Source organism: Jaculus jaculus, chromosome 11 (assembly GCF_020740685.1).
Source record: "Jaculus jaculus isolate mJacJac1 chromosome 11, mJacJac1.mat.Y.cur, whole genome shotgun sequence".
NCBI classification, from domain to species: Eukaryota; Metazoa; Chordata; class Mammalia; order Rodentia; family Dipodidae; genus Jaculus; species Jaculus jaculus.
Window position 1 is genome coordinate 83,703,580 of NC_059112.1, and position 12,466 is coordinate 83,716,045.

Below are 12,466 nucleotides of genomic sequence, written 5' to 3' on the forward strand. Positions count from 1 at the left end.
CTTGGTGTCCAGGGTTTTTTTATGCTGAAGATGTTGGGACATTTCAGGCCTAGGTGTAAAATATTTTTGATAAATACATTATGTAGGACTTGAGAATTACTGTAGATTTGTGTAATGCTGCACCTAATGGATGGACTTCAAGTTACACTGGTTTTAGAAAAGTATGTCTTGCTTTTAGGGATTTCTGTGCAGCAGTTGATGACTTTAGAAATGAATTTAAAGTTCCTCCATTTCAAGGTTGCACTTTAAGCTTCCTGGGATTTTCAGATGAAGAGAGAACCAATATGGAAGAGATGACTGAAATGCAAGGTAAAGCAGTTCTATGTATTTTCTCCCCAGTGTTGCTTAATCACACCCTAATGAATGCACTATTAGAGATGTAGCTCTGGGTTGAGTGATTAGCTTGTTCATGCTCCTTTGGGTTCCTCTTCTCTCAGGAGGTCACTACTTACCAGTTGGAGATGCAAGGTGCACTCACCTTATAGTAGAAGAGAATACAGTGAAAGAACTTCCATTTGAACCCCCAAAGAACCTGTATGTTGTCAAGCAAGAGGCAAGTAACTAGAATGGGATTGATTTGTTTATATGTTAACTTTGACATCTGATGATATACCCTTAAATTTTTGATGAAAATCTTTGTCTGTCACCTAGTGGTTCTGGGGAAGCATTCAGATGGATGCTCGCGCTGGAGAAACTATGTATCTGTATGAGAAGGTATGTTCTGTGAACTTGACTCTAGTAATACTACTTTTATATCTAGATTTTGAGAGAGTATAAATGGGACACATTTTTTTGTTTGCTTGTTTTGAGGTGGGATCTCACTCTAGCTCAGGCTGTCCTGGAACTCTCTATAGTCCCAGGCTGGCCTTGAACTCACAACAATCTTCCTTCCTTTGCCTCCTAAGTGGGAGAATTAAAGGTATACACTAACATACCTGGCTAATAGGACACATTTTTTAAAAAATATGCTTACTTGTGAGGGGAAAGAGAGAAAGAGAAAATAAGTATACCAGCACCTCTTGTCACTGCAAAGGAACTGCAGATGGATGTGCCACTTTGTGCATCTAGCTTTACCTGGATATTGGGGAATTGAACCCAGACCAGCAGGCTTTGCAAACAAGTTCTTTCATCTACAGAGACATCTCCCCAGCCCAAATGGGGAGACATGTAGGTTTTTTTTTAAACAAGCTGTTGGATATCCAGTAATATTCTTAGTCTGTGTAGCTTTAATGAAACTTGAGTGCAATGTTGTTTTAATCTAACATAAGTCATTCTGTGCTAATTTTCACTTATACCATTATGAAGATTAACATCTCCCCCTTTAAAAAAAAAAAACAAAAACATCTTTGTTTATTTGCAGGCAGAGAGAGAGAGAGAGAGGGAGAGAGAGAGAAAGTAAGTATAGGCATGTCAGGGCCTCTAGCCACTGCAAGCAAACTCCAGGAGCATGTGCCACTGTGCATCTGACTTTCCATGGGTGCTGGGGAATCAAACCTGGGTTATTAGGCTTTGCAGGCAAGTGCTTTAAGCACTTTTTTTTTAAGCACTGAGCAATCTCTCCAGCCCACCATCCCCTATTTTTACTGACTGTTTTCATACATGTAAGTAATGCAATATACAAAATACATGTATTTTGATCACAGTCCCTTCCCATTTCTTTTGCCCCTTACTCCCCTTCCCTTGAACCCCTTCTTTTCAGTTAGTCCCTCTTTGATTTTTGTCTTTATTATTATTATTATTTTAATGAGCCATATTTTTATTTGTTCATTATTGCATTTGAAGTACTCTTCGATGACATTCTTGGCCTGAGATTCCTTGCCATAGTCCTTAATGACTACATAGCTGCAGCCAAGCACCTTGCGGGGTTTCCCCTCTTGATCATTTTTGCAGGGGCCTGCCCATTCCTCTAGTTCCTTGTTGTCATAAGCCTTAATGAGGTTGATTTGGTGCCCAGCACAAAGGGCCTCCTGACCTGGCATACACAGGCGCGGATGGATCCTGCGCCAGGATCCTGTGTGGTAGGCGGTTGTGGAGGAGGGCGTTCTTCAGCAACTTTGTTATGTTTACTTTTGGCCTCAGAGTCCCTTTTCTTTAGAAACTTAAACCTTAATGAAAAGATACAGTTGGGGCTGGAGATGTCTTAGCAGTTAAAGCTCTCGCCCTCAAAGCCAAAGGACCCAGGTTCAATTCCCCAGGACCCTTCTAAGCCAGATGCACAAGGTGGTACACATGTCTGGAGTGTGTTTGCAGTGAGTGGCTCAAGGTCCTGGTGTGCCCATTCTCTCTCTCTCTTTTCTCTGCTTTCTCTCAAATAAATAATAATAAAGAAGATATTTGCAAATAGTTAAATGGGTGCTAGAATCAAAATAATGTAGGTAAGGAAACCCAGCCTCCATGCTGGAGAACAGTGAAGAGAGTGCCATTCTTCCGAATTCTACAAGATTTGCTTCTGTTTGGAATTTAGTAATTTTGAGTGGAAAAGCTGAGTGTGGCGGCACATGCCTGTAGTCGCAATACTCAGGCAGCTGAAGCAGAGGGATTGCCATGTGTCTAAGGTCAGCCTGAGCTACATGGCAAGATCTTGCCTCGAGTTTTTTTTTTTTTTTTTGGAGTGGAATATTGAATATAAGGTTTGAATTTATTATTCCTTTATATTGTCTCTATGCTGTACTCTTTTATTATTATTATTAGTTAGCATTTGAGGTAGGGGCTCATTCGAGCTCAGGCTTGCCTGTAGCTGTCTAGTCGCAGGCTGTCCTCAAACTCACACTGATCCCTCCTGAGTGCTGGGGTTAAAGGTGTGCACTACCACACCCGGCATACTTCTTATATATTTATTTGAGGTAGGGTTTCACTAGCCCAGGCTGACCAGGAACTTGCTTTGTAGTCCCAGGCTGGCCTTGAACTCACAGCGAGCCTCTTAACTGCTCCTTAGTGCTGGGATTAAAGGCTTGTGCTGCCATGCCTGGCTTACTCTCTGTACTCTCTCAGGTTTTTGATGTACATATTTTTAAAAAAATTTATTTACGTAAAAGAGAACATGTGTATATCAGGTCTTCTTGCTACCGAAAATGAACTCCAGATGCGTGTGCTACTTTGTAGATCTGGCTTTACGTCAGTACTGGGGAATTGAACCCAGGACGGCAGGCTTTGCAAGCAGGCACCTTTAACTGCTCTGCCACCTTCCCAGTGCTGATGTAAAGTAGACAAAGTTTTAGGTGTGCTTAATTTAGGTAGTGAGCTCTTAAAATGATCATGTGTTCTTCAGGTGATGTTGTAGTGACCTCAGTGCTGCCCTACACATGGGAGACAGCAAGCAGAATGTGTGGCCCCTGCCTCCTTTGGTTTGTGGCCCACTAGAAGGTTAGACAGTAAGCAGCTGTCAAATGAATATGTGCCACGAAAAACAGCTTAGGTGTCAGGATGCTACTTATGCTCATGTCTTTTAGTTACCGAAGCTTCTGAACTGCCCAAGAGTCTAAGATTGTAACATCCTCATACACAATCTCAATTTTGTGTGATACGGAAGTAAAGATTTTGTGCTTTTGATTGCAGGCAAATACGCCCGAACTCAAGAAGTCAGTGTCACTGCTTTCTCTAAGCACCCCAAACAGCAACCGCAAAAGACGCCGTCTGAAAGAGACACTTGCTCAGCTGTCGAGAGAGACGGACCTGTCTCCTTTCCCTCCCCGCAAACGTCCTTCAGCTGAGCATTCCCTGTCTATAGGATCACTCCTGGATATCTCCAACACGCCTGAGTCGAGCATTAACTATGGAGGTACCTTGCATTTTACAAAACTAGTCTTAAAATTGAGCAGACTGGAGCGATTATGAAAATATACGTAAATACTACAGTAAATAAAAGACTCTTCTGTTAACTCCTAAGAGTAAGCTAGTGTGGAGGTAAGAGTGGTCAAGAGTTTAAGGTCAGCCTGGGCTACATGAAACCCTATCTTAAGCCAAGAGAGAAAGTCTTTCAAAGTGAAAATAATGCTTCCGTGGAGTGACTGCTCACTGCTTGCTTAATGCTATATGTATTTTATGTGTTTGTGATAGGTTTCATGGTCTCTTTTGTACAGATGACTGAATTGAGGTACAAAGAAGTAACGTACTCATGGTCACAGCTAGAGAGTGACAGCTATTTTTACTTTATTTGGGGGGGAGGAGAATAGGCGCACCAGGGCCTCTAGCCACTGCAAATGAACGCCAGGCACATGTGCCACCATGTGCTTGTGCATTATATGAATTCTTGGGAATTGAACTGGGTCTTTAGACTTCATAGGCAAGTGCCTTAACTGCTAAGCCACCCCTCCAGCCGCAGTGATAGCTATTTGACAGTGTCTCCTATAGGGTCAGGTTACCTTGAACTCTGGATCCTCTTGTCCCTACCTTCCAAATTCTGGGATTCAAAGTTTTCATTGGCATAACTGATACTTATATTTTGAAAAAGAGTGTAGTTTTAGGTAAGTTCATGTTATTTTAGGGTGATAACATCCAGTAGGCCTTTTGAATACGTTAGCCAGTTGCTTGGGAGAGTGATCATGGTTAGATAATGTTGATCTGAGAATTTACTGCTTCCATAATCATTCTGTTTCTAGCCCAAGCTGGCCTTAAACTTGTGATCCTCTGTCTCAAAAGTAGCTGGGATTGTAGGCTTGAGCCATGAGGCCCATCTTGAATCCAAAATTGTAATGAACAAAGACTGAGGTGATGAGAACTTATTATAAATATCCAAGGCTTTAATCTGCAGTTTATGAGAGAAGAAATGAAAGGGAACCATTAGACATGATGGCTGTACTATTATGCCAAAAAGTACTCTTAGAAAGTAGAATCAATCCCCTGTACAGACACAGCATAATTTAAGTTAGGGCATTCTGTCTGTTTTTCCCTATATCAAAGAATGTAGTAATGGCATTCTTATGGGACTGGTGAGTATAATAATGTACAGCAAGTGGGCAATTACTTTGAAGTAATATCATCTTTCATAACCATTTTATAGCTTCATAGTACACATGATTGTTTTAACATAAAAATTTTTAGTAAAAGTGAAAGGTTAGGAATATTAATCATGTATTTTTTCATGTCACATTTCTGTGTTATGCATTTTTTATTGAAAAACTTGCTATTGGGAGATTCTGCATGTAATGCTGAAGTATTCTAATCATATTGATAAAGAAAATGTATTTTAAGCTGTTAATGTTTTCTTAATTTTCTTTCATGATATTGTATAAAACATACTAATGCCTCCTTCAAATTTGGGTTGGACTGGATGTTTTATATTTTGTTAAGATATATGATTTTTTTCTTTGTTATTTCTCTCAATGTAGGGTGTCTTCAGTCTGGCCTAGAATGCCCAGTCTCTCACTCTGCAGTCCCAGGTTGGCCTGGAACTAAGAGTGATTCTCCTACTTCCTCTTGCCTCCCTAGTGCTGGGGTTAAAGGCGTAAAGGCGTGCACCGCCACACCTGGCAGAATATTTGTTTTTGTTTTTGTGAGGTAGGGTCTCACGCTAGCTCAGGCTGACCTGGAATTCACTATGTAGTCTCAGGGTGACCTCAAACTCCCAACGATCCTCCTACCTCTGCATCCCGAATGTTGGGATTAAAGACGTGCACCACCACGCTCAGCAGAATATTGATTTTTATCTTAAGAGTGGCTTTCTTAGGACTATATTTTAAGGGATCATTTTTATAGTTAGAGAGGCTTCCTTGATATAGCCCAATTATAATAATGTAAACATATATTATTGTAATAGTGTAATCATAACAAACTTCCTCTTTAAAACAGCTTGTAGCATATTACTTTGCATTTTAGTTATTTCCCAAAATATAGGGACGTTTCTTTCTTGTAGTGCTAGGAATTGAACCCAGGATCCAATATATGCAGAGCAAGTACTCTACCACTAAGCTACAATTGTCAGCTCAGAATCAGTGATTTTTTTTTTTTTTTCTTTCTTTTTTGGTTCTTTGAGCCAGAGGGTCTCACTGTATCTCAGCTGGCCTGGAACTCATTCTGTAGACTGGCCTTGAACTCACATGATATGACATGATGTGATCCTACCTCTGTTTCATAAGTGCTGGGATTAAAGGAGTGAGCCACCTCACCTGGGTCACCTCCTTTTTTGGTTAATTATGTATAATGTTTTGTGCATAGATCCGGCCTTTAATTAATCATTTTTCCTTTTTATATTTCCAGAAACACCTAAATCTTGTACTAAGTCTTCTAGAAATTCAACCCCAATTCCTTCAAAGCAGTCAGCCAGGTGGCAAGTTGCAAAAGAGCTCTATCAAACTGAAAGTAATTATGTTAATATACTGGCAACAATTATTCAAGTAAGTTTGACTTTTGTTGTAAAAGGATTTCCTTTTTTCTTTTATTTTTGTGTTGCATTGTTTTAAAGTTAAAACACACCCATCCAAGTCTCAGAGACCATTGTGAAAGAAAGGGCAAAAAGATTGTAAGGGTCACAAGGTGAGGAGTAGCCTGAGTCACTGTCCCCCTCACCCCACACACTAAGGCATTCATGACCCCACACACTAAGGCATTCATGACCCCACAGTGAATGCCAATAACCCCACTGAGGAGGTCCCTCAGTGGAATGGAGGAGGGGAGGAGGGAACATAGAGGGTAACTCGATGCCAGTATGACCAATATCAATATGTTCATACAGTAAAGTTCATAATAAAGAAAGGTATTGTGCTGTTTATTTTATTTTTGTTTAAAAATTTTATTTATTTGCACATGTGTACCCGTATATGTGTGTGTGGATGTGCCAGGATCTCCTGCCACCTCAGAATAATTCCAGATGCTTGAGCTACTTTTTGTATCTGGCTCTGTGTGGGTGTTGGGCAATCAAACCCAGGTTGACAGGCTTTCAAAGCAAGTGTCTTTAACCTCTGAGTCATCTCCTGAGCCCTTACTTATTTTTTTTGAGACAAGGTCATAATATGTAACCCTGGTTGTCCTGGCACTTGTTATATAGCCCAGGTTGGCCTTAAGCTTTTAATCACTTTTTCTTTGCCTCCCAAGATCTGGATGACAAGTATGTGCCACCACACTCGGTGGGGGGGGGGGGGGGGTTGCATGAAATATTTTCAAGTGGCACTCTGAAAAGACTTCTTCCTTTTTTGTTGTTTTTGTTTTTGAGGTAGGGTCTCGCTCTTGCCCAGGCTGACTTGGAATTCACTACAGAGTCTCATGCTGGCCTTGAACTCACAGTGATCCTTGTACCTCTGCCTCCCAAGTGCTGAGATTAAACGCATGCATTACCATGCCTGACAGAAAGACTTTTTCTATAAGGTTGTGATAGCCCCTGTGCAAGTTTGTGGTTATAGCAATGTGTTTTGTGTTTATTACTACCAGGAAATTGTGCCTATATATTTTTTTGTTGTGACTTCCCAATTTCACTTGTATGTTTTTGGTTGGGATTGGCACAAGTACTCCTTTTTACTTGGACAATATTCTCATTTATTCCTTTTATTTAGAAGTGACAGGATTTTCTTTTTTCTTTTTGGTTTTTCAAGGTAGGGTCTCATTCCAGCTCAGGCTGGCCTGGAATTCACTATGGCCTAGAATGTGTGGCGATCCTCCTACTTCTGCCTCCTGAGTGCTGGGATTAAAGGCGTGTGCCACCATGCCTGGCTTAGAAGTAACAGGATTTTCTGAAAGTATGTGTTCCAGTCATTGCTTTATTATTGCACATATATGCAAAATGATTTTCTAACAGTTACAAAACTCAGTAGGGCTGATATTAGTAATTTTTTTCAGTAGTTTTTTCATATGATATGTCAAATAGATGTTCACTCTAAATCAATGTTTAGCTTATTGCTTACTTATAGTACAATGCACTTTGAACTGGGAGTACACATTTGGAATGTCAGTGCTCCGAATGCTGGGGTAGGAGGTTTGTGAATTCAACGCCAGGCTGGGGTACATAGTATAAGGTCCACTCTAAAGAATCCAAACACAACACTATGAAAGTATTTCTGATGAAAAACATTTCTAATAAATCTCTACACCAGAGGACTTAAGAAGACATCAAGGAGTAGACAGAAATTCATTGTTCAGAGAGAGCTATATAGAGCATTATTGTGACACCCTTGGAAAAAAATTTGCTTTAGCAAGTGAAAGAAATAGTATAAAGTAAAGAAGTGTGCAGGGTTTAAGTCGTTAGGGTTGTGTAGTAAAGGCATGTAGTGCGGTTATAGTTGCATTTGTAGCATTTAGGAAGCCCCTGGGTTTAATCTCCAGCGCCAAAATGTACATCAAAAACCTTTCTCAGCCAGGTTGTGTCTCCACCCCTTCCCCCTGGCCACTTCTCTGCGTGTTGCTGAAGGTCCAGGTGCACCTCAAGTCCCATGCTTGAGCAATAAAGTAGAAACAACAACAATAAAAACCAAAAAAAACCCTAAGGTTCTACAGTTGCTTGTGCTTTCCAAAACACACATGCACATGCCTTACATTTCTACAAGTAGAGTAAACTTTACCAACTTAAAAGTAAATAGAGCCAGGCATGGTGAAGCACGCCTTTAATCCTAGCCCTTGGGAGGCAGAGGTAGGAGGATCGCCGTGAGTTGGAGGCCACCCTGAGACTCCATAGTGAATTCCAGGTCAGCCTGAGTACTGGGCCTGATAGTACTTATGTTCATATACTACATCCTCCCCGCTCCCAAAGAAAAAAAAATGCTAGTGCTTTTTAAGTTTTGTTTGCAACTTTATAGGAATATAGTGTGTGTGTGTGTGTGTCTTTTGCTGTCCTTGTATCCTGTAGCTGTGTTAAACATGTTTATTATTAGTTCTTGGAGTTTTTATCTTCTTTTTTTTTTTAGGCAGGGTCTCACTCTAGCCCAGACTGACCTGGAATTCACAGTGTAGTCTCAGGGTGGCCCCGAGCTCATGGTGATCTTCTACTGCTGCCTCCTGAGTGCTACGAATAAAGGCCACCATGCCTGGTCTCTAGCTTCTTTCCCTATCCAAGTTTCTATGTTACCATTTCTAAAACATTTAGTATTTCTCTTAAAAGCATGTATCTGGAAAGCTTATTGTTTTTTTCAATGTAAAACAAAAAAGCAGGAATTACTCTCCCATTAGTTCTAGTGATTTAACTGTAAGCCATAAGAATCTGTTATACTGTGTTCAACTTTTTGTTAGCTTCTAATTGTAAGATTAACCTTTTATGTTAAAGGGTATAGGTGTATATGTACATATATATATATGCATGTGTATACATGTATGTGTCCAAGAGCAAGCACAAAGTACCAGTATATGAATGGAATGGAAAATGTTATGAGAAAAAAAGTTATCAAATTGAAGGAAAGTATTTTTCCTGATGTCAACATCTTTTTGTTTTTTCACTAGGTAGTCTCAGGATGGCCTCAAACTCTCGGCGATCCTCCTACCTCTACGTCCGAGGGCTGGGATTAAAGACGCCCACCACCATGACCGGCTCATCTTTTATCACTATATTTTAGCTGTTTTTTTTTTTTACGCGGTTTACATAAACTAGTTTTTTTCCTCATTCAGTTATTTCAGGTGCCACTGGAAGAAGAAGGACAACGTGGTGGGCCTATCCTTGCATCAGAAGAGATTAAGACAATTTTTGGGAGCATACCTGACATCTTTGATGTGCATACAAAGATAAAGGTAGATTTATATGTGTTAGTTGGTAGCATTTTTTTGTTTTGTTTTTTGAGGTATGGTCTTACTCTAGCCCAGGCTGGACCTAATAGTGATCCTCCTACCACTGCCTTCTGAGTGTTGAGATTAAGGGCATGCAACACCATGCCCAACTACTTTTCTTTTAAGATTTATTTTTATTTATTTATTTAGTAGAGACATTGAGAGAGAGAGAGAGAGAGAGAGAGAGAACCGGCATGCCAGGGCCTCTAGCCACTGCAAACAAACTCTGGATGCATGTGCCACCATGTGTATCTGACATACGTGGGTCCTGGAGAATCGAACCTAAGTCCTTAGGCTTCACAGGCATGTGCCTTAACTGCTTAGCCATCTCTCCAGCCCTATATTTTTGTTTATTGCGCTTGTTTATTATGGCATTTCAGGTATTATTTCCATTTAGCTATATAAGGTTTGTACTTAAAACTTACCTATCTTATAGGCTGGCTTTCATGTCCGACTTGCTGCCTCAGCCTCTTGAGTGCTGGGACTCTTGGCTTATAGCTTTCAAGTATCTTCAATTTTTTAACAAATAAATAAAGTTTTAGAAAGACTGAAGAATTTTACAAACTAAGGATTAGCAAATAGTGGTTCCGAGGTGGATTCCAGCCTCCTCCTTGGTCTGTAGTCTCGTTAGCGCACGGGCCCGTTCATCCTGCACTTTGTCTGTGCTTGCCTCAGCTTTGCGGAACTGAGTGATTGTGACAGGAGCCATATGGCCTTGGGATATTTACCATCTGTCCCTTTAAGTAAAATTTGTTCTCCCTGCTATAGATTATAATTTTTAATGACTGGTGTTAAATGAGAGGCTTCAGCAGCAGGATTAAAAGTAATTTTTTTCATAATTAATAATGCCAGTCTGCTTTATAGTTAATGACAAGATCTCACGTCATGATGGGACGTTAGACTTACTCTTACTGACTTGATGCTATTTAGATTTTCTCAATTATTTTACAAAGGGTATTTTCTTTGTAGACAAATTGATTCCGAGTTGAGGAGACAAGGAATTAGCACATCAAATTACGACACTTCATAAAATGCCTTTTCCCAAAGACTCTTAGAAATTTGAAAAGATGTATAAGGAGCTGTCAAGTTTAAGTTTAAATGTCTCAATTTGTGCCGTTCCAGGATGATCTTGAAGACCTTATTGTTAATTGGGATGAGAGCAAAAGCATTGGTGATATCTTTCTTAAATATGTAAGTATTTGATTTCTATTCTATAATTTTAGATTAAGGTAGCATTTCATCAAAACTTATAAGGGAATTCGAGGCCACCCTGAGACTACATAGTGGATTTCAGGCCAGCTTGAGCTAGAGTGAGACCATACCTCGAAAAAAACCACCAAAACAAAACAAAACCACCAAAACAAAACAAAACAAAACAAAAAACTGATAGGGAAGAAAATGTACTTGTTTAAATGTAACAGATTTTTAAAATTTGATTTTTTTCTTTTTGATAAATTATACTGGAAGTGTTATTGAGTTTTGAAACTGTTCAGACACAATTTAACTAAAAGTCATCGTTAGAAAAATAGTAATTGGGGCTGGAGAGATGGCTTAGCGGTTAAGGCACTAGCTTATGAAACCTAAGGACCCATGTTTGACGCTATAGATCCCGCGTAAGCCAGACTCACACAGGTGAGACAGGCACAGGGTCACACATGCCCACTAAGTGGTGCAGGCACCTGGAGTTCCATTTCAGTGGCTGAGGTCTGGCATGCCAATTTTCTCTTTCTCTCTCTCTAAAACTAAGAAAAGAAAAGAAAAAAGAAAAGAAAAATTCTAATTGCCCGGGCTGGGTGGTGCATGCCTTTAATCCCAATTCTTGGGAGGCAAAGGTAGGAGGATTGCTGTGAGTTTGAGGCCAGCCTGGTACTACAGTGTCAGTTCCAGGTCAGCCTGGGCTAGAGTGAGACCCTACCTCAAAGCAAAACAAAGCAAAAAACAACATACTATTGTTACACTAGTATAGTGGTTTTACAGATAATCAAAGTTTTTGTTCTTTACAAGTGGCAACATCTTAATGATTTTGTTTTGAAACTTTGTATAAATAAGTTTTAATTATTTCTTACTTGGCACCATTTTTTGCTAGTATGCCTGTTCTAAGGGTTTCTAATGAATTGCCCTTTGTCTTTTAGGATAAAACCACAAATAGCCCATAGCTGAGGGTGTAGCTCGATGGTATAGGGTGCTTGCCCAGCATGTATGGGAACTTGTGTAGTGGGAAGGGGCGTGGTGTGGGGCTAAGAGTGGAGTGCAAGAGTGTTTGACTGTCGTGCGCCAGGCTCTGGGCTCAGTATCTAGCAAGCCCCCTTTCCTCTACCTTAAAAAACAAGCTGGGTGTTGTCCCAAAATCCACACAAGTTAGATGGTGGCGGGCCCATGGTATCCCATTTCCCAATGAGGGTTTATAGGCAGTTACTGGAAGAGGCATTTCTTCCCTGGTAAATAGAAGCAGCTATTCTGTAAACAAGCTCTAGTGCATGTCAACAACCCTTATTAAACTTGGGTAACAAAAAACAAGGCGTGAAAGTAGAAGTAGTGAGGAATTAGAAAAGAATCACTGACAGAGGGAAGGGAGCAAGAAAGGGCAGTGGGAGGTGGATGTGATCAAAATACATTATTACTGGAATCATAGTGCTTATATGATTTTTATGTTATTACTTGGGAGTAAATTTCTAATTGTTACAGTTCCAGCACTTGAAGTTGAGGCAGGAGGATTATGAGTTTGAGGCCAGTATGAACTACCTAGCAAGATCCTGTTCTCCCAAAGACCATAGTTAGAAAACATTCA

General features: G+C 40.2%; 1 protein-coding gene across 3 annotated transcripts in view; it reads left to right on the forward strand.

Annotated features, from left to right (window-relative positions):
- Positions 1-12,466, forward strand: part of LOC101613300 (protein ECT2) — a 57,847-nt gene that overhangs the window by 14,098 nt on the left and 31,283 nt on the right. For all 3 annotated transcript variants that reach the window (XM_045161752.1, XM_045161753.1, XM_045161754.1), the window contains 7 exons: positions 179-309; positions 438-553; positions 652-714; positions 3,556-3,778; positions 6,196-6,332; positions 9,523-9,642; positions 10,801-10,869. In XM_045161752.1, coding sequence (XP_045017687.1) covers positions 179-309; positions 438-553; positions 652-714; positions 3,556-3,778; positions 6,196-6,332; positions 9,523-9,642; positions 10,801-10,869 — 859 coding nt within the window. The remainder of the gene's footprint in view (positions 1-178; positions 310-437; positions 554-651; positions 715-3,555; positions 3,779-6,195; positions 6,333-9,522; positions 9,643-10,800; positions 10,870-12,466) is intronic.